This window comes from Lepisosteus platostomus, chromosome 3 (assembly GCF_059453375.1).
Source record: "Lepisosteus platostomus isolate fLepPlt1 chromosome 3, fLepPlt1.hap1, whole genome shotgun sequence".
Lineage (NCBI taxonomy): Eukaryota > Metazoa > Chordata > Actinopteri > Semionotiformes > Lepisosteidae > Lepisosteus > Lepisosteus platostomus.
Genome location: NC_142613.1, coordinates 62,688,527 through 62,716,219, shown reverse-complemented (window position 1 = coordinate 62,716,219; position 27,693 = coordinate 62,688,527). Strand labels below are relative to the sequence as shown.

The following is a 27,693-nucleotide window of genomic DNA, read 5'->3' as shown; positions in this document are numbered from 1 at the left end:
CTAGCTAAATAGCATTTCGTTATACCATTTACCATGTATATGAGTGTAATGACAATAAACTTGAACTTGAACTTAATACAGTAGATTCATCCTTCTAAAAATGATATCATGATTGCCTGCTCTAAATATATATAATGTGCATGATACTGAGAAATCCCTGAAAGTAGGATCCATTTCCCTTGCTCCAAGACTGTGAGGTCTTTCTCTTCTATACCCAAACACTGTTAAATCAGCTGAATTAATACATTTGAGAACCATGGTTACATTATTTATTGAACACTAAACATGAAAAGATCTTTTCTTCACTGGCTTTAAACCTCATCACTGTCATCACCTGATCACCACACTGGGTTTGGTGATACATTCAGAAATTCTATATATAAATTCTAGTATTTAAGTAATACTAGATCTAAATGTGATCACACTTGAAACTTAAAGAAGCACAATACATGCTCAGCCCCCCTCCTTTAAAATTTTCTCTGATCTAATTTATGTATCTGAGATGAAGAGTGAACCATTTCCCTTTATGATGTCTATAATGTATGCATATGCAAGACAGAATGTTTTTTAAATCAGTTACACTTAAGTACAGTATTTGATAACCTACCCAGTTGAAAAAATAGATGTTATTTTTGTTATTTTACAGTTATTTTTGCACACTCTTCCCGTAGGATTGGAAAATGATTATTTCTCTGCACTAGAAGATAGTCTAGCAGGAATGATCTGGATCTTAATGACAACACCAACCCTGATGTAGTCAAGAACTGAACCAGTAATTATGGGCTCAGCCTGTGGTTCAAGCAAGTGTGTCTACTCATTAAACCGCTCAAGTGCCCAAAGTGTTAAATAAAGAATTATTCCATGATTTATTCCATGCTGAAAAGAAAAGAGCCTTCTTCTCCTTCTTTTCTTTTCAGCATGGAATAAATCTTTACCTGTTACAAAGTGTTGATCAGTTGTGGGTGGTCTGGCCAGTTAGAAGGGTGTAATGCCCAAAGGGCGACCACTAGAGGGCACCAAACAAGACTTCCTCGTGAAATTATGTGTAAATGCTTTAATCTGTGACACTCGTGGGATAATTCAGCTGTACATAAGGGTACAGTATGTCAGAGTGGGAGAAGGAGTTTTGGGAAGCAGTAGGACTGCTGTTAGATGAGCATAGTACTTACTCTTCTTAGCTATAATTGTCTTTGATGCACATTATCTTGATGAAGAAACAAAAAATTCTAGATAAATACCTACTGTAGGTCACTTTCAGGTGCTTGACCCTCAACTCACTTTTATATCATCTACAAATGTATCTTTTTTCTATCTATGCCAAAATCTAGATTGTTATACAGATCATTTGGGTCAATAATAAAATCCATACATGCAGCACAATACTGCTTACAGTGCATCTGCCCAATTACAAGTTCTGCTAGAAATGTCAGTTTCCTGTTTGACCAGTTCTCAATCCATGTGCATGTCCATATGCATTACTTTTGAAAATGAAAATCATTATGAAAATTGAAATAAATCATGTTATATGCTTTAGTTTAATCAAATGCCGCTGTCAGTTGTTCAAAGAATTGTAACAGGTTAGTTACACAAGACCTTCCCCTTTAGAAAATATTATTGGTTGTCTGCCATTGTTTTGTAATTATTCTAATTGTAATTCTAATTAATTTTATAGTATTCTAATTTTCCCTATTGTTGAAATAATCAGTAATCAATAAGGCTGATTGGGCTATTGGTTTCTGGTTCAGGGCTGTCCCCCTGTCTTTATGAACTTGTCTTCGACGTATTTTAATGTAAACAAATTTACGTTGTAAATCAGTATTATAAGAAATGTTGACTAGTAATTACAACTGTATTTTTTAAATGAGAATTAAGAAAGAGAATGAGAACTGGTTATCAAACAGGAACCTGTGACGTCTTCTACATTAAACAGCAGCAATTTAATATAGATGTGTGCAGTTTTAGAAGTGAGAGCTAAAGTTGAGACAGAAGAGGGAGACAGAAAGCTGCTATTTGCACAACGATTGCAGGGAAGAAGGAAAAGGCCTCACGACATCTGACTAGTCTGAGACTGTCCTGAAATGAAATACTTTCAGTTTCTGAAAAAGATAAAAGACTCAGCCATAGTTTTCTGCTCAAAAGATAAAGAAGATTAAACATTTTCTGATGTTTTGCATATCTTCCTCCATCTCTGGTTTTGTGTGTTGTTTTACACATTATCAACTTACACCATGATCATTATCTTATACCTCCTCAAAGAGTGGTATAACCACGTGTCAGATTCAGGTCTCTAACAACAAATCTACAGTGAGAAAACTAGAAAGAGTTTGCACTTTTACACATTGCCAGTGTCTTGCAAGATAGTTTAATAAATTATAAATGACATCTCATGGATTTCGTGACAATATAATTTTAACATTAAATTTAAAAACGTGTCTTGCAATTAATATTAATTTTTTAAAATTTACAAAACTATGTCAATATCTATAAAGAAAGGATATTTTCATGGAGAAATAAAAAAACATTTAATCAAGTTTTATTTGACAAGCCTGTCATACAATCGAGACAACATCTTAATTACTTACAGTACAAGTACAACAATTTAAAAAGGTATCAATCACAACTACTCAAAAAGCTTTATTGGTATGACATGTCACACAGTGATTGATAAAGTCTTTTTTTAAAAGAGAAAAGTATTGCATTAAGCTTGTAGGGTCTCCATTGTAGTACAATATAATATAGTACAATATTGGCTTCATTATAAAAGTATTAAATTGTTTTCGTAGCTAGCCAAGATGAAGCTGTTAAGTAATTTCAGTGCTATGTTAGAAGCCATATCTTGCCCAAAATGTCCATATCAGGATGCAACCATAATACAGCCAGAGCTTTTACTTAACTGTCTTAATCATGTCAATCGTAAATGGTTCTGACCATTTCACTAAACCAGAGATTAGAACCATCTACTGTAGATGTTCCCATATATAAAGTCATAATTAGTAGCTATAGACAACTGTTCTCCTCACATATTAGAGCTAATCAGTGAGTGTGATTCTAATTATGAGCCATTCATCTAGGTAAAACAATTAAATAGCGATAATGACATCTGGAAAAAACAGCATTTTTAATTTAACAGATTGTTTGCTTTTCTTGATTATCAAAAGGACTGTGCAAATTCCAACAAAAAAACATAATTTAATTATATTCAAGTTGAAGGTATTAACGTTTTATGGGTCAATGTCCAGAACCCTCTTCAACAGATTTCTTTAAAAGGTCAATTAATTTAATGTATTTTTTGACCCAATGGAGCTCAGCATCAGCACAGATTTCTCTGCCTTTTTTTGTGGTAAATCTGTAAATAAGAATAATATACAGTATTGTCATACAGTAAATAGAAAATGCATAGCTTCTTTAGTTTTAAGAATCTTTACTAAAAGGTGTTTTCTACTTATCGACCATCATGAGCCATGGCTATTTTTTAAATTATTCAAAATTTTTATTATAAAATTTAATCTTAAAGAAGATTTAAAAACTGTTTAACACCCTCTTAGCATAACCTTTCTGCAGTGTGACTAAGCTACATTAATGTGCTGTTTCCTTACATTACAGACTTCATTCAGAACATAGTCTGCTGCCCTCAGCCTTTATCAGAAGACAAACACAGATCCCCTGCACCTCAATTTCAATGCTACAGTATGTCAGATGCACTTGTCAGTTTGCTGGGGCAACAGGACAGACACATGGCTTCATATTGTAGAATATACATGTTAAAATAATTAAATTAATTCAATAAAATTCATATTATAGAATAAAAAAATAGTAAAAGAACTAAATTTGACTTTGATCCACAAATTCTGGAATTTACAGTATTCCATGATGAATTCTGGAATTTACAGTATTCCATGGTGAATTCTGAAATTTATTTCCTGTCCCCCTGAATGTGAGACATGAACAGGTCTCTAGAATACTTACATGGCAGCGTCTTTTGTGCACTTGCTGTTTGTTTTCTTATAAGAGGCCAGAAGTTGGAAGGGAAGCCTCTTTGGGTAGAAAGCAAAGCAACATTCATCCGGCTGATGGCTGTCTGTAACGAAACATCATTTGATTTATACAAGTACTAAAAATAATATCAAACACCCGAAGAAGTCTTCAGAGCTGAAACATTATGTTTCCTTTCTTCTCTTTTCAGCATGGAATAAACCTATTACTTGTTCCGTAAGACAATATAATACAGATCTTCCTCTGGCTGCACCTAAGAACTCAATATCAAGGAAAAGATACAGCTTTCATGACCAACTTCTGCTGTTACAGTACTGTACTGTATAAACAACACAAGTTTTCATCACAACTTGACACATAATTATTATTACTCTAACTCATACATCAGAACTACAAGTTCCTCTTCTGATACGAACAGATCCTGACAGATCCTGTGTGATGCAAAGTGCTGTCACCATGTTTTTTAATTTAAAAATGATTTTGAAGAGATAGATAGGAGAAGGCCAAGTAGTACCATTTAGTAGTTATTTTGGAATCTATTGTGCTGTAAAACTGAAGGATACACTATATGACAGGCTTGTTTGTAGTCTCCTACACCCCAGAAATCTTCTAACTCATAAAAGTACTTAAAATATAAAAATAACTTACTTTCACAGAGTAGCACTGAACACAAGGCTGCAAGAAGAAGGACCTGGATGACCAAGACTGTGGATTTCATCTTTCAAACTTCAGAACTGGTGCTGGGTTCAGACTGATCTTCTCACAGTTGATGGATCGCCTATACTTCTGCTGGACCTTGTCCATGTTTTATAGGATCTGGATGGCAAGAGGGGTCTTCCAATTTCCATTGGGCCCACACTTAACCACCCTGCCCACTTGCGCAGTGGAAAGCCCCACAGAAGCTACAGTACCACTGAGATGGATAGAAAAACCTTTGGAAAGAAAGACAGGGGACATGGGCAGGAAATGATACCTTCACTCAGTCACTTCTGTGGTAAAAGTACTGTAGGTATACCATAGAAAACATACTCTGTGGGTGCTTACAACAGAAATAGCATTTTGTGGTTAGCTTTTTTGCAAACTGATCTAATGCTCATACTGATCATAAAATGGAAATGAGATTCAGTTGCGCTGGATATAATTACATGACTGTTAAAAAACAAATATCTTAAAATTTTATTAAGTATTAAAAATAGGAATGGAATAGGAACAATTCACTCAAGGTTTGTATAACATAATATGAAATTATTTTAAAAAAACATACAAACATATTGGTAATTGTTTTAATGCAACCATTTGAGTGTCATACCCTAATACTACAACTTTTGAAGTATTACCAAGGTAAATGCCTTATGCCTAACATCAGAGCAAATTTACAAAAATGATTACAATTCTTATTTACAGTGTAGCTTCAGTGGTAAAGCTGTTAAGGAGCGCGGTGTAAAATATTACTGTAACACTCATAGGTTTAGTGCAATTAAATTCTAACACAAGACTTCATATACTGTAGGCATTTTGTACTAAAAGATTGTAGAAGTAATTAAAGGAAACTGACAGTTCTGTTTTATATTAAGTTAATTCAGCTGAGTTTCATGAATAGTATTTTTCAACATTGAAACAATTCAGAAGTACCTGATCATTTCTGCTTGCAGTTGTACATTTAGGACAGCATATCAGCCTGGTTATAAAGATGGAAAGTGAGTAAGATAACTGCATTCTGAAGCAGCATGAAAACCTTTCTAGTTAAGAACAAATGCCTGGACATGTGGACGAAGACAGGTTCTCTAACACAGAAGGGCTTAAAGAGGAGAGTTTCCTTTCATTGAATACAGCAACAATGCATGTATGTGTTGACCACTGAAGGCAAAAGGCAAGGGTCAGAATCAAAACTGAAAATACAAAAAATAAAATAAAATGACTCATACAGACCAAAAAAAAAACCTTATGCAGAATGAAAATGCAAGGGTGTTGTGGTGGTTAATGCTCCTGCTTCACTGCTGAAAGGTCCTGGGTTTAATTCTGACTTCTGAGCCTTCTGTATTGAGTTTGCATTTTCCCCCTATGTCTGTGTGGTTTTTTTTTGGGTGATCTTCAGTATCTGCAGCATCTCTCCTACTATCGTAATTCAGAAGGGTAGCTGCGTCAGCATGCGTAGGCTGCAAAGGAACAAGTAATGGAACAATATTTCTGCTGTAGAGCCTTCTTCAGATGTAAGAAAGATGAGAAAAATCTTTCTTACACCCGAAGAAGGCTCCACAGCCGAAACATTGTGTTTCCTTTCTTCTCTTGTAAGCAGGGAATAAACCTATCTCTCCTACTATGCTGACTCCTGTGTTGTGTTCAGGTTGAGGTGAATGTGTTTTCGGAAAACCATGCCCATCTTCAGTAATGCAGATTGTCTAGTTGCTCTCAGCATGGTTGAAGATGGTCTCAAATGATCTCTTTGATCTGCTTAATCAATCAAGTAGCCAGTTCACAGAATCAGAAGCAGGCCATTCCCTGAAAGCTAGATGATCACCATACTGGCACAGGTCTATCACATCATTTGATTCCTTTGCACAATCATTTTCAGACTGCAGTGGCTGCTGCACGTGAAATTCCAGGAAGAAATAACCCACACATCAGATGAATAACGGTAGTTTGCTGTCTGTACGAAATTGGAGGCAGTTCAGGTGAAATCCTGAGGGATGAAATTACCTTCTGTTTGACAAACAACATCTGACGTATTCGCAGAAAGGGTGATTAATGTGTTTTTGCCTTGACAGACCTAATTGAAGGCATTGAGACATTCTGATTATGCTTATTCTTGTGCATTGTTCATAGTGGTTTATTGGATGTGTAATGGTATTGGGCATTGTCCTTTAACACAACAACACCTTTGGTGCAGATTGTGGGTACCCTTAGTTCCAACAGCTTTTCTGTTCAGCTGTTGCAGGGCAAAAGAAGGCCACAGTGTGCTACAACTGCAATGAAACAACATCAAGAAAAGTAATATCAGGTTTTCTGTCATGACCTGAGTTCAATTGAACTTAGTGGAACCAGCTATTTTTAGTTCACATTTTCTATGATGTTTTGTTTTTTTTTAATTTAATTTAATTTGTACTCATGTTTAAGCTATTGGATTCTGTATTACCTGAGAGCTGTGTTTCATTTGAGCAGCAACAGATACATATACAGTGCCCATAGAAACTCTACACACCCTTTCCAAAGTAACACACAGTCAACAGACTAAAATCAAGACGCATTAAATCAGATTTTATGTTGTCTTTATTTACACATTGTAACAAACACTGTCCAAGGGAAAATCATTAAACATTCTGAAAAGTAATTACAAATCAAATACTATAACAATAGATGGGATCTGTGTACACACTCCTTAAAGTGGAAAAACCTTTTGCTTGAATTATGATTGATTATGATTTGCTTGAATGTAGTAATGTGCACCTCTGTCCCATTTCAGCTTTCTTGCAAAAGACAGCAGGTTTTTCTCTTTCTGCCTTTGCTACATTAATTTTCTGTTCTATCCTGACATGTGCCCTGGTGCCTGCTGATAAGAATCATCTCCATAATATGATGCTGCCTCAACCATACCTCACAGTAGGGATGGTGTCTTTGGGTGTTGTATTGTAATGGATTTGTGCCAAATGTAATTATATTTAGGACATAAAGTTTCAATTTAGTTTTGCCAGACCACAAAACATTTGCCACACGTTTGCAGTATCACTTTAATACATTGTTACTGTTTTGATGTTCAGTATTAGATTCTTCTTGCTTTCCTATCAATAGGCCAGATCTGTGGAGTGTCTGGGAAATTGTTGTTACAGGCATACTTTGACCTGCCTTGGCCATAAAACCCTGTAGTTCTTTGAAAGTTGCCATTGGTCTCCTGGTATCTGTTCAGTCTCCTTCTTGCTTTGACATCCAGTGTGTCTGAGTGGCATGATGTACAGTAGGCCTCAGGGGTCCTGTACAATTTCCACTTCTTAATAATCCTGAAATATTAATCTTGAAATTGATCCAAGGGATATTTAAGGGCTTTGAAATCTTTTAATATCTATCACCTGCTGTTTGCCTTTCTGCAACTTTATCCTGGAGGGCTTTTGATAGCTCATGGTTGCCCATAGTTGAACTGAGATGCACTATCCAGCAGAGGAGACCTACAGGAATAGCTAATTTTATTCAAAGTTCATTAGAATCACTACAATTAAACATAAGTCTAATTAGGAGGCTAATTAGCTTGTTGTGTGTTTTGGAAGGTAAATGATTACACTGGCGATAGTTTACAATTGCTTTTACAAAGGAATGTGTGTATACTGTATATCCAACCCATTTTTCTAGTTTTTCATTGTGTGATGAAATCATCAATCAAATGTTTGATTTGCACTTGGAGGTTGTGTGTTAAATTCCTATAAATGTTTCTTGATTTGAGGCTGTTACAAAAAAATTACTTTGGAAAGGGAGTGTAGACATTCTATAGGCACGATACTGTATATTGTATTTGTTTTTTTTTTAAGTGGTGAATCTTTATGTTGTTTTGTAGTGCATTTGAGCATAATTTAATTTCAGAAGATTATCACTTTCAGCATTGAAACATTCTAAAACAATATACTGTAAGTATGATGGTTAATGGCCATTAGATTTCTGTTCCAAGGCTTTTCAAAAAGCCTTTAAGCAATGTTTAACTTAATGTTAGTTATTCTTTATGTAACATTACAGTCCCTTAGACCTCAATGAGGAAAGGGCCAGAAGCAAATTAGGTTGGACCAAGCTGAACAGAGGTCCCAGAATCTTCCGGAAGATGGCTCAGGTTTATAATTCTTGCCGGACAAGGCAGTGCAGAAATGAAGGAACTTCCATGTGCTTTAGCTTCTGAAAGAAGTCAAGACAAGGGCTCAAGTATCCACTTTTGTGAAGTAGACGAATTAAAAGTTGTTAGAGATTAGATCCTAAAGGACCGTTTAGAGGTTTGTTTTACACATTTTTTTGGTTTGCTAAGCGTGTTGGTTATTTATAAAGTTTGACCATTTTTTCACTTCACATGTTCCTTCATGTCATCTCTTAGTTTCCCACACCAAACTATTTCAAGCCACAAAAACCCCTGTGTTAATATCTATAGATATTAGCAACACGTGTCCACACTCGTGCTGTCTTTTAATGTTCTGACAGAGGTGGTACTATTTAAAGAGACTTTTGAATATTCTTTTAACACCCTTAAATAGTAAAACAGCACTGGTTCCTTGCCTCATCATTTTAGTTTTACACATTTTAAAACATTCATTGATATTTGTAAATACTGTACATTCATTTCCTGTATAGGTTGATAAGTATCCAACAGCTTCTTAAGGGGAAATTTTAAATCACTTCATTTTTCTACGGTAATAGCTGAGTCCACACTCACTGCCTGTCACCTAAATCTAGCAAGTCTTGAGCATTCATTCACTAAAACTCTTCAAATCTTAACATCCTCTGCAAAGAGGCCCCAGTTTTCAAATTTTACCAAATAGTAAAATTAATGCTGATTTTTCTTCCTTTTTTAAAGTTGTTTACCTTAGTTAATATAAACCGTATATTTAAAATAGGGGCAACCAGAAATAAAATAATGACTATAAATACAAGTAAGCAGTAGGTATACTGGCACGGGAATCTTGGCATGTGGGTTCTTTATTCTCAGGCACAGCTCTGGCAAAAGACTAATACACCCAGAGTAAAAATTCTTGATAGACAAATATTGTTTAACAAATACAGTAAAATAACTCCACACCACTCACAACTGAATAAAAACGGATTTATCATTTACACTATGTAAAAACAAAATGTGTGTACTGAACCAGATGCCCAGAATGCTGGCCTTGAAACCTGAACTCCTACTCAAAACCTTACTAGGTCAACAAGAGAAATACTCTGCGGGTTAGATAAAATAGTACAACCTGGCACTAAATCTCCCTTCCTGCGACATGTAAACCCAAAAGTGGAATATATCTTTCTGATCTAAAGGTGCATCACCAGATGAGGAGAGATCATTTTTAGGAATACTGAAGGATTCTGCAATAAAGGAAATCAGATTTTCAAATACAAGTATAAATTCAAAATACAGTACTATGTGTAAATATTGTCATTTATGCTGTGGTTGAATGCTGTTCTTCTACATGTTTATCTTTTACTATGATTAACCAGTGTAATTCACCAAGCAAACCCTTTGACCATCCATTTTAGCCTGATATAGGGTCCTGTGCTTATAGGCAAATAACTAATTTAACCACATCATACCAGACTCTCTGTTTAAGCCTTGAGTAGTACAATGAGATGTGAACTGCAAACATTAGACTAGCACATAAGAATATATTTTCAATATTCAATATTCATTTAAAAATAAATCTAAATAAAATAATTACCATAACCACATACAGTAACTCACACAATATTATTCATATTGTATTTTACCTCCTCGAGGTTGTATGTTTTGAGCTAAAACATACATTCCAGCCATTATATACAGTACATTTTGTTTTACATGTAGATATTTCTCAATAGTAATGCAAATATAATTTGGTAAAAACAGTAGCAGTATTTTATTGTTAATGTACGCTATTTTAAAAAGTCATGCGCAGGTGTTGTAGATATATGTGAAAAGTAGCAAATTACTGTGAAGTTTTACAATTTCGCTAAGGTGGAGCTGAAGCTGAGACAGAAGAGGGAGACAGACAGATGCTATTTGCACAACAATTACGGAGAGGTCTGAGTCAGAGGTATTCCCCCAAAAGATAAAAAACACAGTGAGGTTTTTCTAGGTAAATAAATAAGTTTTCTGTGAATAAGATAAAAAGAATGATTTTTCAATATTGCTCCTCCTGACTCTAGTCGTATTTTTCATCCATTATAAAAGCATGATCTGTAGTGTGTGGTGTAATCACGTGTCACGTTCAGATTTTTAAAACCAAGATTAAACTGAGAAATGTAAAAGTGGCTCCATTGAACGTTTTTCCATTTAAAAAAATATATTTTAATGTAGAAAAATGTAATGTCCATGTTAAAAAAACACATCTTAAAACACCTTGAAAAGAATTAGGAGTGGTTTATTGGATGTTGAGTAACAAATTATCAGACTTATTGAATATTGAATATTTACACATTTGAAAACACAGATGTTCCAACTTATTCAAGTCCAGACAATACACACTAATTTGATGCTCAATCAAACCTGAAGCAAAAGGAGGTCTGCAATGCAGACAACACAGAAATCATAATTATTACCAGAATATCACAGGTCAGACAAAACATGATATTTACAATATTTACATTGTTGACAGCAGGTGGGGACGTGCCTTTACGTAAAAATATGACTATTTTGGTTGTGTCTCTTTTCCTTAATCTACACACCTTGTCTCCCATTGAAGAATTGTGTGATGACAGCAAGTACTGTAATTCAGGATCTAGGTAAACAGGGCTGTAAAGATACAAAGTGCAAATAGTATCTTACATTACTTAAGTACTTTTTTAGATAAATACTGTACTTTACTTAAGTAATTAATTCTGGAGACACTTTTACGCTAGTACATTTGTTTAGAAAAGACAGAACTGATTGGATATGTTTTGGATGACATACAGTACCTGTCTGTTGTGGCTTACTACAGTATATGTACAGTATTTATATGGTACACCATGGATCCCACTATAGTTCATTGATGTGTATGCTGCAGTTTTGGCAAATCTGTGTACCTGTATATGTACCTGTATCTCCTGCAAAAATGCCCAGCTACCTACATTGGAAACTGGAAGGAGACTAGGAGACCAGTTCAGAGAACATGTTAGGGCTGTGAAGATAAAAGGTTTCTCCAAGCCCATAGTTTCTCATTTCATCTCTGACAGCCATGATCACACTGATCTCTCCATCTGCATTCTCAAAGAAGGGTTTCTCAACTCCCATAGCAGAAAAATAACAGAAACAAAACTCATCCTGAAACTAGGTTCACACCATCCCCCTTCTCTCAATGACCAAATTATTTCTGTGTAATCTTCTCTCTTCTCATGCAGGATTTGACTTCACACCTTTCTTCACCCCTCTCCACTTTGCACTTCCTGAGTGGCTACTCTGTCTTTCTGCCCCCTCCCCTCTCACAGCTTTTGTTCTTCTGTGCAATTTAATCTTCGCTGTCTGCCCTGTCTTTCTCACACCTGAAGAAGGCTTCACAGCCGAAACGTTGTGTTTTCTCTCTTCTCTTTTCAGCATGGACTAAATCTATTAGTTGTTCCTTTGCATACCTGTCTGATGCCCAACCAGATACTGTACTGATTTTTTAGAATAACCAGAAAGCAAAGAGACAAATTCCAACAAGAAGGAATATCAAAATTATTCTTGTGGCTCATAGAGAAGAAGGCAGAGAACAGTGCAGATCATCCATGGTCTCAAAGATTTGTTAAACTGAAAGACATCAAAGGAGCCTCAACCCAGTACTGCAAGAAAGCAATGCAAACCACTGCTCCACTGTGCCAGCCTAGTATCATCACATACAGTATATAAAAATATATCAATAGAGAAACATTTCTACTGTGTTATGCTGTAATTTAAACTTGTCCATGGGCTTTCTTGCATAATACATGGAGGAATGCATTGATCGATCACACCCATGATGGTACAACAGTTCTCTAGGAGCGTGAAAATTGTGTTCATTTTATTCTATATTCAGCCACCCCACAATGTGTTCTACCATCTTAGTCATAGATGCATTTTGTTATAATTGCAGTTAGCACTGTTAATTTAAAACTGATGCTATGTGGATTATTATTGTACAATGTGATCAGGTTATGAAACATAGGAATGTGAACAGAATGATATATCTTTTTGCCAGAAAGCTATTCATTTGAGGATAGATGGATGTTATTATTTGTAGCAACTGAGTAAATATTTCAGATGTATTATAGATTTAGTTCCCGAAATCATCAGTTGTACACAAAAACAAGTGCACAATGTCATGTTATAGCGTACAGGAGAGAAAGAGGGGGTCAGCCCACATTTCGGGTTCAATAACGAAGCAGAACAAGATTAACATCCTGTCAAATACTATCACGTGTTTATCACAGGCCATAGTAGGTAAAGCGGTTATGAATTACATAATTGAAGGTTTCCAGCCATTTTATGTCTCTAGCCATTTTAATATTATGCTACAGTACCTGCTTTTAAAGACCTTATTTTAAAGACAATATTATGTTTAACGTGGACTGTATTGCCACCACAACAGACTGCTTAATAGTGATGAACCTACATTGGAGTGACAGTGACTGGATTCATCCCAACAGTGTGCAGAGATGTCATGTTGCATATACTGTAGGCATCTAAAAAGCTGGAACACTTTGGATGTTATGATTTAAATGACATCCATTCAGAGTTTCAAAAATGCCAGTGATTCCAATCACCACAGGCAATGGTTCAGCTGAAGGCCTTCAAAACGTTTGGTAATGAATAAAGTGGTTAGATATTAGATTCTAAAGGGATTTTTAAAAGTTTGTTTGAAACATTATTGTGGGTGACTAATTGAGTTGTTCTTTTTTTTTTGTAAAAGTTTTATTTAATTTTGACCATTGACTCACTTCACATGTTCCTTAATGTCATCTCTCAGTTTCCCACTCCAAACCATTTCAAGCCACAAACACCCACATCAGTATCTATAGAGGTTAGCAGCACATGTCCACACTTGTAGTGACTTTTAATGTTCAGACGGGGGTGGTACTAATTAAAGGGATTTTTGAATATTCTCCCTTTCAACAACCATAAAATAGTCAAACAGGATTGCTTCCTTACCTTTTCATTTTTGTTTTACACTTTATAAAGCATTCATTGATGTTTCTAAATGTTTGGTAATAAATACATCTCTGAGGCCCTGAATTCTGAAGAGCAAAACCAAGGACCATAGAAAGAAGAAAGTTAGGGTGAATTCCACAAAATTGCCAGAGCCCACAACATGGACTTCTGTCTTGAGTACTGCACCACCTATCCAAACATGAGCATTGTGCATGCTAGCTCTTAAACCTGGTGGCACCTGTGAGTTCATCACAGACAGAAGCTAATGACACCTACAAAATATTTTCCAAGCCCCAAAATGGATAAAACTGGACAAACAAGTATTGCAGCTGAAATCATGGAAGCAGAATGCAAGCTGTATTTCATGCATTCTTAAAGAATAAGTTCTGGTGGGTAGCTGCATCAGCATGTGTAGGCTGCAAAGGAACAATAGGTTTATTCCATGCTGAAAAGAGAAGACAACACAAAGTTTTGGCCATGGAGCCTTCTTCAGGTATGAGAAAGACAGGGCCGTAAGCAAAGGTAATGTAGCGGGAGAACAAAAGCTGGGAGAGAGGAGGATCGGGGGGCAGGAGCAGGGGATAGAGTGGCCAATCAGGTAGTGTGAAGTCAGGACAGGTGAAGAGAGGTGTGAAATTAAACCTACAATGAATAGAGAGGATTTAGAAGAAAATTATTCTGTGATCATGATCACACTAATCTCTCCGTCTGTGTTCTCAAAGATGGTTTTCCTAACTCCTACATTAGAAAGTCTACAGAAACTAAAATTATCCTGCAGCTAGGATCACACCTTCCCTCTTCTCTCAAAGACAGACTAATTTTCTTCTAAACTCTCTCTATTGTAGGTTTCATTTCACACCTCTCTTTACTTACAGTATATAGGAATAAACCTATAACTTGTTCCCTTAAAGAATAAGGATAGACAGTATATTTACAGCACTGAGAATTAATATGCAAGAAGCATATGTATATTTGTCTTTGCAAAAAACATGATCATTCTTTCTTGAAACATTGTTAAAATCTGAAATCTTTCCTTTACAGGTTAAATCCAGCAGAGGTGGCCTTCTTGACTGAATACGCTTCTGTCATGGACCCTTTGTCAATGATGCTGAATATCTTTTAAGCTGAAACTGACATGATTATTACAGTTTCTTCCTCTAAACGTTCAATGCACTATTGATTAGCATTACGGCAAAATGCTTGAAGACCTGTAGTAGATCTCAGCTCTATCTTGCTACAAACAATCAGCACTGCATATACTAAAAACAATACCATAATCAAAAAGGGTGAGGAAGTCTGTCTTTAAATAGTAAAGCCCATTGACAAAGGCTCCACCATGGGGTGTATGGCTATGACTTAAGTTATATATCCTGAGCCGAAGGCAAGCTGTAACAAAAGTGAAGGTCATCTGTCACAAGAGGGCACTATTGCTATTAGAGAAGTATTTGTTTATTTCCTGTTTTCAAAGACAATTAAACTTTTGTAATATCCACTTAACATGGACCAAAACATTGGTTCTTTTGGGCATAAGGAGAATCCACATGCTGGGCCAGAGACATGAACCAGGGAAACTGCAGGAAGTGCAGTGACAGAAAAGCTGCAGGCAGTGCAGTAGCAGGACAGGGAATCAGGCAGTAAAAACAGTCCAAGTTTGTAGTTGACAGACAGGGATCAGATTCTGTGAATGAGAAACTAAACACAGTCCAAGGCACAAATGGGTGTCCGTAAGAGTGGGAGGGGTCAGCAAATGATGGAATGAGGAAGTAGCAATCCAAGTGGTGAGACAGGGAACAAGGTTGAGACAAAGTAAAGTAAAAAATCCAAAACAGAAAACAAAGCACAAGCTAGGGAACACAGAAGCTGAAGACTCAATAACAGAGTCTCAAGCACTGTCAGATCACAGCTTAAATATCCGGAACCACCTGAAGTGGGTGTGGTCGTAAATAGTCTCCAGGTGGTCCAGGTTTCCTGTCAGATCACTATCCACAGCAACCAGTGCTCAGTGACAGGTTAGTGGAGTTGTGACTGGCTGCTGTGTCAATGCTTGCTATCCATACAGCACGACAACTTTCATTTTCATTTAACTTATGATATTTTCTTAGGTAACTGAGAAAGCTGCATGTGACATGTGAGGCATTTCCATAAACATAAGGAAAGGAAGCAATTAATTTTTAATTTACAAAAGACATCTTATTCTTGATGCTGTATTTGTAAAATCCTGATGACATCTTATTCCTGATGCTGTATTTGTAAAATCCTGATGATGATGTAAAATCAAGGTAATTGTATGAATGCTCATTATGTTGTGTTTTCTAGAAAAAACTGTAACACAGAGAAAGAGCATTTAACGGCTACTCAATATTGATTCATTTAAAATACATTTAAAAATTAGATCTTACCTAATTTGTCACATGTTCAGTTCAGTTTTACACTGGAATTTTAAGGATGAAATCTAGTTTAGGTACAGATTATTTTGCTCTCTAACAGTACTAGGTAGATGGGTGGCACAGTGATGCAGTGGTTAGTATTGGTTCCTTGCAGAGCTGGGGCCTCTGGGTTCAATTCCTGGGGAGCTATCTGCATAGAGTTTGTTTGTCTCATGTTTTCTCCAGGTGCCTCAGTTTCTTACCACAAGCCAAAGACATACAGTAATAGTAGGTTAATTGGCTTCTGTAAAATTGCCCTGGTATGATTGTGTGTGTCTGTCTGCCCTGTGATGGACTGGTGCCAAATCCACGGTGTATAATGCATTGCTCCAGTTGCTTGCTGGGTTAGGCTCCAGCGTCCCCCAAAAACCCTGTTCTGTATAAAGCTGGTAGCTGGTAAAGAGAATGGATGGATTAATGTTCAAATGTGTATGTATGGAAAATAAAATCTGATAAAGCCTGAGAAATATGAGAGTTGTGTGCCTATGGTATTCAATCATTTTCAAATGTAATTATTTTATTTTCAAAATGCTCTTCATGTTTAATGTCGTCATTGTACAGCATACACATTTTCAGTAATGATATAAACATTGTTGTACAGTACAATTTTGGATTACATCAGGCAGCAGATGGAGCCCTTACTTGATCCCCTAGAACTATTGACCAAATCCTCAGTTGAAGAGGACTTTTTCATTTGAATGAAGACTTGCAAATAAGAAAGTACCAAATAGCTTGGAGGATATTTGGCCTGAGGGACTTTCACATAATCAGGGAGTTGTTAGCACTCCTTTGCCTGCCTCAGCTGCCTGTGAGAGGCTTCAGTGATGCTGGACTTTTATCTATCTCAGGGAGAGCAAGACTGCTCTTCAAAATCAACTGCTATTGAAGCTGAACAAGAGGTTCTGGAACACAGGTTATTTAGTCTAAAAGCAATAAAGATGAAAGTAATTTGACTCATCTGTTTTTATTCCTATTATTCAGATATGGAGTATGCATTTAGTAGTTTAGAAGAGTAATGGGAATCTACAACCTATTTTAAAACAGGCTTTCAAGTTTTAAAATTTAACCCTAATCATAGGTACTGTATGTAAAGTAGAATTGCCACACATAAATATAACTGGTGTGAGCCTTGGGGTAGATGTCCATGGGCAGAATAAAAAGATGTCTACTTTTTATTTCTAATACTTGAGTGTTGATACTCTTATTTTTCTACTCAAGTTGTTTTGAACTTTTACTTTGTTACATATCTTTAAAGAAACACTACTTTTACTCAAGTAACACATTTTACTATATTTCACATGTGCAGGTGAGTATATTTTGAGCATCTGTCTTGTACTGTATATAATGCTTTTGTGACAGAAATAAAACCTGTGTAAATTGTATAAAATGTAAGATTATTATTGTCTTAATAATCAGGCCGTTTGAGAAATGTATGTCAAATAGCTATAGGTCACAGCACACAAACTGAGACAGCACATGACTGATAATGCCAGACCTTTTTTCTTTTATACTGAAACAAACATTACTTAAAATATTATTTTCATAACCTCTTTGTAAGCTTCAAAGCAGTGGAAAAAAACCCATACAGTACCCAACACAGTTCACAAAATCTTCTGTGCTCTACAGATTGACCACTAGGGTGAGACAAATCAGAGCCAGTTGGGAGTACTGAGAACAGCTGGCACACTCTCCTCAGACCTGATATTCTGAGGAATTCATTTCTTGGTTGGCTTATGTCCTTTGTTTTTTTTTTCTCAAGTTACAAACCACTACTGTAAATATGTATTCTAAATCCCCTATATTTACACCTCTGCTTGGTCCAACAGATGCTACCTTAAATATGTAACAATACTTCCCATTGGCGCCCTTATACAGAATATCCGTTTTTTAAGCATTTGCTGTCTTGGTTTGTTGGATGTTGTTTATATATTTTCACTGATAGCTGCATTGTCAAGAGATGGCAATAACATCCCCAGAATATCACTTCATGCAGGAGGAGCTGTATGAATGCAAGGTGCCAGAGGTAATACTCTAGCCCTGTGTTGAAATGAAAGACACACATCACTGTATATAACATCTGGGGACAGGGATGGCTGAGGACTCCCTCCGCTGTGCCTGCTGTGCCTAAAGGAGAACAAGAATTCTTTGGGAACACCAGTGCCTTGGACTGGCTGACGACTCAATGAGCCAGTATTGAATTGTAGATTCAGAGCTCTCCGGATTACAAATTCCTTTGTGACCAGTTTATTGAAACACACATAACATGTACAACTCCAGGAGCAAGTGTCATGAGAACGCGAATCATGCACACCTGTGAGAGTGGTGAAGAAAGGGCAGCAGTCTGAAGCTGCGTTAATGGTGGCATAAAAACTGTCCAGAGGCAGCTCCCCAGCAGAAGCCCCACCAGCAGAATGTACAATAGTTCTGTGGCTGAGTTTCAGTGCAGAATAGTTTCACTGCATATCCCACATTCTGCAGTAATTGGAACTTCCATAACCATGTAGCCTGATCACCTGGCTTCCTTGTAACAAGGCAAGCTATATGAACTGTAAGGTACTGCACCCCTTTGTCAGATGGTCATGTCCTCTACCCAAATCACCTTCAGCAGTGGTTCTCAAACTGTGGTATGCGTACCGGCAGTGGTACGTGGAGTGCCGCCAGGTGGTACACCAAATGACCCTGGAACTGTGTCGTGTGCGCTGAAAAATCAGGACGGGTTTTCATATTTTGTATTTTAATATGTGTCGAATATGCAGCCTACTACGATACAGTGCGCGCTAATACTTCAGTGGACACAAGAGATACTCTGTAATTCTATACCACTCTATAGGAATGCGTGCTACGGATGCAAGTGACCAATTGTATTTTAAAAAAGCTACTGTATCTCCAACAAATAGGGAGATAGGAGAATGTGCGTGATTTTGGAACAATGCCAACGTTGTAAACACAGGAATGCATAGAAATGTGTGCTACGAACGCAGGTCATCTTGTGAGCACACGAAAGCATGATAACAGAAAAATATTTAAGAACCGTTCTAATTTGAGAAAAATACACCGAGCGTCTCTGTGTTTCGCTCCCATGCGCATGAAATAAAAACTTTAAATAAATACGGAAATAAAAACGGAAACGGGGAAAAATGCAAGCTTGCCAATTGCTCAAGCAGGTAAGCTACACTATTTTTGAAGAACCTTATTTACCGTTGGCAAAAGAGCTGACACGTATTATGTATAGAGAAAAAGCTCCTAAACAGCTCGACCTGCTGCCCCCCTCCCCCTGAAAGACACGGTCATTCATAGAATTATTGAAATGAAGGATTATATCAAAAGTACACTGATAGAGCGCGTTAAGATGAGCAGATGTTTTTAGATGAGTCTGTAGTCGATTTGGCCAATTTGCTCGTTTACATTAGATACGAGTTTGAGGGTATGTCTCATGAAGACTTTCTGCTCTGTAAGCCGCTACCAACAGGAACTACAGGAGAGCACATATTTCAGCTTCTGAATGAATTTATCGAAGAGAATGGCCTCGACTGGATAAAATGCGTCTGAGTTTGTACAGACGGTGCTAGAGCAATGACAAGCCGACATAACGGTGTAGTTGCACGAATTAGAGAGGTTGCTCCAGAAATGAATGTACGCATTACAACATCCACCGGGAGACCTTTGCCGTCAAGAAAATGCCTGACGATTTAATATCTGTTAGACTCTGTTTTGAATTGTAGCAAGGCTCGAAAAATTAATTCACATCTGCTTTGCTCAACTAAACAGGCTCACCCCTCTCACTGAAATGGTGCTTTTTTATTAGTTGTTGTTAATGTTTTTTTTTCTGTAAAACACTTTGAGAAGCCACCTTTAAAGGCGCTATATCAAATAAAGTTTATTATAATATTTATTATATGTATGTGTGAGTGTGTGTGCACGCATGCTCAAGTTGGTCATTGAGAATTTCTGGGGTTCCTATGAGATGATGACTTGTAGGTGGTACTTGGATGCTTTGGTTGGATTAGGGGTGGTACTTGGTCCAAAAAGTTTGAGAACCACTGACCTACAGTACCATGGTATCTGCTTCAACTTTCTTCTCCAGCAGCCATTAATGCTATTTTTTTGTGTCACTTAGCCACTTCATTCAAATGCACAAATATTAATAACATTACTTTATTAACCCTTTACAATTTCTTGCATTAGGAATTATCTTTTCACATACCCCAGCTTGCTCTCCATGTGACACACAGACAGGGAGAGAGCCTGGGGTCAGAGCACACGGTCTGCCATAGTACAGTGCCCCTGGAGCAGTTGGGGTTAAGGGCCTTGCTCAGGAGTTCAACAGAATAGGATTCCTCTGCCGGCTGCAGGATTTGAACCAGCAACCTTCCAGCCACAGGCATGGATCCTTAGCCACAGAGCCACCGCTCCACCCATTATCCTGCTTTCTTTATTGGAGGATTTGTGTGGCAAAGCTTCACTTCAAATAAAGGCCACATATAGTATGTCACATTCAGTGTCATTGACTTTCTTAGTCTACAGCAAACAAGCATAATCTTCTGGGTCATGGTTTCCCTCCCTATGTACTACAGAGATACTCCTGTACCTTCTACTGCCTAGTTTCAGGTACCAATCTGATGGGGTTGGTGTTAGTCTTCCTTACCATAAGTCTGATCCTAGTGGTGCAGAAAACTTGCAGGTCAGCCCAGTCTGGCAGCACAAATTTCCATTACTGTTCACAAGACTGGAGTGCATCATTTAACCCCACTGCTCCACAGCCAAAATAATGCGTCTCTTTTCTTTTCCGCATGGAATAAACCTTAACTTGTTCCTTTGCAGCCTACTCATGCTGATGCAGCTACCTACAGTACTTGAACTTTCTAAAATAACTTAGTTGACATGTTTATTGTTAGTAGACATAGTTAACTAACAATAAACATGGAAACATGAAGACTACCATCTAGCCTTTCCTATAGCTGTTAACTTTCATCCATCCATTTTCTAAGTTCTTTATCCAATACAGGGTTGCAGGGAAGCTGGAGTCTATATGCTGGCATGCAAGGGGTGCAAGGCAGGGCACACCCAGGATGGGATGCCAGTCTATCACAGGGTATACACAGCCACACATACAAACGTCTACACAACTCACACCAGGGCCCAGAAATTTTACCAGAAATTAATTTATTTTTGACTAAAGGAAGAAAGTGTAGCACCTGGAGGAAACCCACACAAACTGCTCTTCACTTCCATATTTTATCTATATTTTGTTTTACAAAAAAAAACATAAGCTCATACTGTAATGTCTGAATAATTCTAAATTAAGAAAACCCAATCAGAAGAGGCTAAATTCTCTGTGATTTAATTTGTGACAGGTTTTAGCTCTTGATTATGGAGCTCAGGAAGGACCATTGGAGAAAATAGTTTTATCTTATGCACATGACTTAGTTATTTCATGAACATGACATAGCAAGTTGCAAGTTGTGATAGTTATGTTGTGGCATTGACATAAGAAGTCGTATGCGTTAGACAATATTTTCCCCAGTGTACCATCCTAGGCTTCGTACTTCTTACTGTACCAATGGGTGTTGTATGCTGGGACGCTGTAGGGTGGGTCTCCGTATCCTTTGGCTCTACTCTCCTGTGCCCCGTTCTCTCCAGCTCTGTACCAATGGGTGCTGTATGCCGTGATGCTGTACTGTGGGGCTCTATACTCCAAGGCGCTGTACTCTTCGGTACCATATTCCAGATTTCCGATTCTGAATATGAACTTTCAGGAGCCTTTTTAACATTAAATTTTGAAAGTGCATCAAGGATTTTAACATGACTCTTGACCCAAGCAAGCTTAGCATCAGCACAAATCTCTTTACCTCCTCTTGTGGAAAATCTGTAAATCAACAACAATAATTCATAATACATTTACAATGTATTACTACTGTATAATGCAGTACCTTTTTAAATACAGAAACCCACCTGCACCCAAAGCCATCCTAAATGCTACACCCCTTTAACCCTAGACACCTGGGGTCATAACAGTAGTGATACAATATGGCTCACTTAGTATTTCTTAACTTACATTTTTCCTACAAGAAAGAACAAAATGAGTATAGCCACTAATATGAATACATTACACACCTCTTACCATAACCCTCTTTTATATAGAGTGAGACTAAGGCTACATTAATATGCTTATTTACCTTCTAAAATTTGTACAAAGCCTGCTGCCCAAAGTCTTGATAAGGAGACAAACCCAGATCCCCTGGACTACAATATGTTTGCCCTACTCTACTTTTCTGACTACTGCCATGTAGAGTATGACAGGCAGGTCAGTTTTATGGAGCTGCAGGACAGGTTCCTGGTTTATTATTTAGTACAGAATAATAACAATTACTAACCTTAACTAACTTTAACCTTGATTTATCTGTAGTGAAGAAATGGGCCCGTGTCCTGAACTTTTGGAATTTATTCCATGATGAATTGTGGACTTTATTCCCTTTCCCCTTGAATGTGAGACATGAACAGAACTTACATGACGGCACTCCTGTGGCACTTAGAGCTTGTGTACTTATAAGTGGCCAGAATCTTAACGGGAAGCCTCTTCGGGTAGAAATCAAAGCAACATTGACTCATAGACTGGCTGTATAAAACTAAACAAAACAAAACAATACTTCAGATTATTACAAGTACAGGATATTATTATATTACATGTTTAACATACTTTAATACTAATGAAAAAGAACAAGGGTCACATAAATGAAAAATGCATTTCTATGAATATATGTAGGAGACTTGCAAGCATTTTTTAAGTATTATGAAAGAAATTAATCTTTACAATTTGAAAACAAATAAATTACATTAATATTTAACAGAAATACAATTTAATTCCATATTTAAACATTCATCTGGCTGATGGCTATCTATAACGAAACATCATTTACAAATGCTGGCAGTAAAACAATATGATACAGATCTTCCTCTGGCTGTATCTAAAGAAAAAACTTCTAAAATATATGAATGAAAGGAACAAGGGTCACAATAATGAAAAATACATTTCTATGCATATATGTAGAGCTTGTGTGCATTTGTGAGCAGTATGAAATTAATTTAGTGTTAGATTTGAAAGCAAACCAACACAATTAAAAAAACAGATTAAATATAATTAATACTTTACAAAAACACAGTTTTGTTACATATTTAATTTAGACCTTTTTCCCATGTAGAACAGTTCTAATATATTTACTTTTCTCATTGAGTGGATGAAATTGTGAATGTGCTGTACTGCACTGGTGACAAATTTGAAAAATTATTATAACCTCAATTTCTACTTTGAAAAAATCATAATTTGACATTTAATTGTCTTTACCTCATGAATCAGAGGCATATAAACAGGGTTACAATGTTGATTACAATGTTACAAAAACCTTTCTTCACTGCTCTTGGCAAATGTAAGAAATTCAGCCATGAAATTGATATACAGTAGTATACTTCAATATAACAACAAACAGTAAACTGTTTTGGGATCTACTGCACTGTAAAATTAAAACATGTATTACTGACTGTTTTCTTTGCGTCTCCTGCACCACATTTTGCAAATTAATACTGTACAGTATATACTTACTTTCAGAGAGTATCGCTGAACACAAACCAGCAAGAAGACATTCTTGGATTATGAGTACTGTGGATTTCATCTTTCAAAGTCCAACACTGTTTGATGAGCTCAGAATGGTCTTCTCACAGTTGTTGGATCCTCAATTTACTGATATAATAGTAAATTAACGTATTGGCAGTTAGTGAATAATTAGTGCGTTAGGCAAACCCTATATAGTAAGAACTTGGGTAAGAAAGAGGATTTGGGCAGGAAATGTTTTGCTTCTATCAGTCAGTTCAAAAGTTGGTGTATCATACTGCATGGGTGCCTGTAACAGAAATAGGATTATGTGGTTACCTTTTTTTGCAAGCTGTACAATCTTATCTGAATCTTATACTAATCATAAAAATTCAAACACGATTCAGATGTGGTTGAGATCACATACTTCTGTTAATTAGCCATATGGTCAAAGTGGGTTTAGAATCAACAAATGGCAGTTTAAATAATGTTCTATGCATGTTTACCTATAGTAGGTAAATACAATATTCATGTCCATAACAATCTAAACAATCATTTTGGGAACTGTTTGAACTGACATTATTATAGCTTAATTTAATTTAGTTTAAAACTTAAATATCCAGATGACACCCCATATTTTGTCACAAATTAGCATAGATGTGTTACCCAGGTTAATCATATCAATATCAGAGTTTTGTATGCAACATTTAATCAGTTTATACATGACACTCCCCCAGGATGAGCAATCATGATCAAAACCAATACTATCTTAAACAATATCCTAAATGAGGTCTTACAAACATTATGAAAATCATGGTCATCTTTCCTTGAATTAAACACATTTTATATATACTGTACATATACTGTAGCTTTCTGCAGTTCAGAATCACATAAGTGAAATGTACATAGTTACTACTTCCTGCTTTATGTTCCTTAATTTTTAAAGTCATTTGCTACTGCTCTGCTGCTTCCATGTTAGGTACTTTTTCTACTTCTGTACACAGATACTTGTGGTACACCTCTGCTTACATGAGCTCATTCAGAGTTTATACCCTTTGACACAGCCAGGGATGCAGTTCCTTAACAGGTACATTTAAATGGGTGAATCTCCAGAAAACAGACTATCACAAATCCATACATTTTAGAAATATATGCTATTTTATTTTATAGTGAGATTAAGCTTCCACAACAAAAACCATGTAACAAAAAATCCTAGCAACTCTTTGAGCTCTACCTCAATTTCTTCTTCTGTGTTTCCTCTATATAAATAAAATACGGCAGCTACTGTATAAGATGCTAACTGGCAGCAAAATTCCAACTCTTTAATCCAGAAAAATAAAAGACTTTCCAAAAATCACAACAAACGATTAGGTCAGTCATTTTCTCTCTTTCTTCTTACTTCTCCACTGAGACAACAGAAATCAACAGGATATGGATGCATCCTTTTCCAGGTTTTTAGCTGTCTCAAAACCCATTGGTCAAATGATTAATGGTGGCAGGACATTCCCCACAGCTGTCTACCACCTTATCTGAACCCACTCTCGTATCACATAGGACTGTATAAACTTTTAACATGCCTGTCTGTTAACCACACTTTAATTAATCCACGTTCAATCATTACCTTGGATTCCACTGGCTTTTAGTTTGAAAAAAAAACTGTCATGATGGACCATCTCAAAAGCTCTCTGGAATTTAAAAAAGTATCTTGTTGCTTGTTCAAACAATTCTAGTGTGTTAAAGAAGATCTTCTATTTCTTATTGCTGATGTCTCTTTAAAATGATATTTCAGGAATGTACCACTAGAGGGAGTGAGATTATTTGGTCTGTTGTGGTTCTGTTGTGTCCCCAATTACAAGTTTAGTTAAGTTAAAACATCCTAGTTAAAGGTTAATAAATAAGATTCTGTATTTCCTAAGGTTCAAAATGGGAAATACCATTAGGCCCTGGTGACAGGCCAACTTAATCACCTTTAGTTAACAAGTGTGAAAAGTGTTTAATCAAGTTTTACATTACACCATATCCCCCTTTTTTACTGTACCTCTTCCTGTCAATACTTTCTGACCAACAAATTCATAGCACAGGTACCTCTTTTAGGTTAATCTTTTTTGCTCTTTCCTTTACAGCTGCAAAGAGCTGCACACAGAGACACTACCCTTGTAGCACTAAAGTGGCTTCCTTCTGCTCTCCAGTATAATGGAGCTCATAACATACAATTTATCCAAAGCAAATGTTTGTCCATATTAAATTCCACCTAGTCCCATCTGTCATGTTTTAGCTCTAATTCACTAGTCTGAATATCCTGGTATCCCTTTTCAATACCTCTCCTCTTGTATGTTTTTCCTAGCAGGCATCATGCTTAACGTGGCATTTAGAGTTACTGTAGCCCTCAAAAGTCTGGAAAACAGCTGCTGTCTGGCTGTTTTAGTTTGATTATACAAACAATACAAAGGATTGCACTACAAAGGGTTGTGGGAACGGCACAGAGGAATATAGGATGCGATTTACCATCAATCAATGAGTTCCACACCATCCGCTCATCAATCAATGAGTTCCACACCATCCGCTGTAGCAATAAAGCCCTGATACATCATTCAGGATCCCAGCCATCCCAAACACAAACTGTTCTCCTCCCTGCCCTCTGGCAAGCGGTACCACACTTTTAAAGCAAGGATCACTAAACTCAAGAATAGCTTCTATCCCACTGAAGTATGCATCCTCAACAGCTAACTGCACGGTGTCACGACCACCAGGCAGTCAAGACCAAATCGTAAGCGAGCTAATCAGCCTCAGCAGCGGGTGATTATTAACAAACGCCGCCGCACGAGTTAAACCACCTGCGCACACTTACTGAGCGGTGCGCACTGCTATTTATACCATCTTCACCTGCTTCCCACTGCTCGGTATTGAGTCTACTCCTCGAGAGCTCTACCTGGCGGTTTTCCCCGTACCTCGCTTATTCTGGATCTGGATTCCCCTTCTGCCTTTTCGACTTTGCACCTCGCCTCTCGCCTCTCGCCTCGGACTGCTTGCTACCGGAGAACTTCCTGGATTACGACTTGCCTTTCGCCTTTTGACTACGACCTTGCCTCTCGTTTTGGTTTGTTCGCCTGCCTCATCTATTACCCGTGCCTGCGTCTGCACAGGATCCTTGTATCTTCCCACCAGGGATTCCTAACACGGGGCCTTAATACACATAATTCTTGCATCGTCTGCCATTCTTTGTCTCGCTACTACATATTGAGGGAGACGTGGTAGCTCAGACAGCAAGGGTGTCTAGTTCCTGACTGGAAGGTCCCGGGTTAAATCCCAGGTGGGGCTAAGCGGTGTTGCTTAGTCTAATTCCTTCCAGACAGCTCCCAGGTCCACTCAGCCTGCTTTCCAAATGAGTATCAGGGGTTAATCCTTCTGGGGGTAATAGGCTGGCAGGAGTGTGATGCTGACCACATCACCTCCACCTCCAGTATCCGATGACTGAGTAAAATGGTGGCCCTTGCCCTCCATTCCCCATGAGCCTTTATGGCCTGAAAAGGGAACTCCCTACTACATTTTTTTTCTTTTGTTCCTGCTGTTGTCTGTTGTACTGTATATGTCCCCAGAGATCAGAATTAAGAATTCCAATGTACAGTATGTGTAAATGTGGTAATAAACTACTCTACTCTCTCTACAATGTGGCAAATGAAGGCTACAGCACCACAAAAGGTGTGTGTTGGACAAAAGAGTCAGTGTTTAAAGTCAGCTGTAATATTCTAGGACATTGAAAGCAGAAATTAGTACTGTGTGAAGTCAATCAGAAATATTTTAGCTACTGTATGTGTATTTTTCAGATTTCTTGCATTTAAACTAAAGTGTGTTCTTTTTTGCATATTGTATATTCCCCTATTATGCTACAGACA

The 27,693-nt window shown here is 37.1% G+C and overlaps 1 protein-coding gene and 2 long non-coding RNA genes across 5 annotated transcripts; all 3 read right to left on the bottom strand.

The window, feature by feature from the left end:
- Positions 1-2,610: 2,610 nt before the first annotated feature.
- On the bottom strand, positions 2,611-4,914 carry LOC148675232 (C-C motif chemokine 3-like). The gene is made up of 3 exons (XM_088626346.1): positions 4,642-4,914; positions 3,967-4,078; positions 2,611-3,346 (listed from the first exon to the last, which is right to left on the bottom strand). Exons 1-3 carry the CDS (start codon positions 4,709-4,711, stop codon positions 3,229-3,231), a joined length of 300 nt encoding a protein of 99 aa, XP_088482472.1. The 5' UTR covers positions 4,712-4,914; the 3' UTR covers positions 2,611-3,228.
- Positions 4,915-11,045: 6,131 nt separating this feature from the next.
- LOC148675231 (uncharacterized) lies at positions 11,046-21,083 on the bottom strand. The gene is made up of 2 exons (XR_015935476.1): positions 20,261-21,083; positions 11,046-18,814 (listed from the first exon to the last, which is right to left on the bottom strand). It is a non-coding gene; the product is annotated as an uncharacterized LOC148675231 (long non-coding RNA).
- A 278-nt stretch (positions 21,084-21,361) lies between these two features.
- LOC148675230 (uncharacterized) lies at positions 21,362-27,612 on the bottom strand. 3 transcript variants are annotated; one of them, XR_015935474.1, is made up of 4 exons: positions 26,749-27,612; positions 23,809-24,110; positions 22,724-22,831; positions 21,362-22,081 (listed from the first exon to the last, which is right to left on the bottom strand). It is a non-coding gene; the product is annotated as an uncharacterized LOC148675230 (long non-coding RNA). The 3 variants fall into 3 exon arrangements; XR_015935473.1 differs by having other exon boundaries at positions 22,724-22,841; positions 23,813-24,110; positions 26,749-27,611; XR_015935475.1 differs by lacking the exon at positions 26,749-27,612 and adding an exon at positions 25,422-26,329 and having other exon boundaries at positions 22,724-22,841; positions 23,813-24,110.
- Positions 27,613-27,693: the final 81 nt, after the last annotated feature.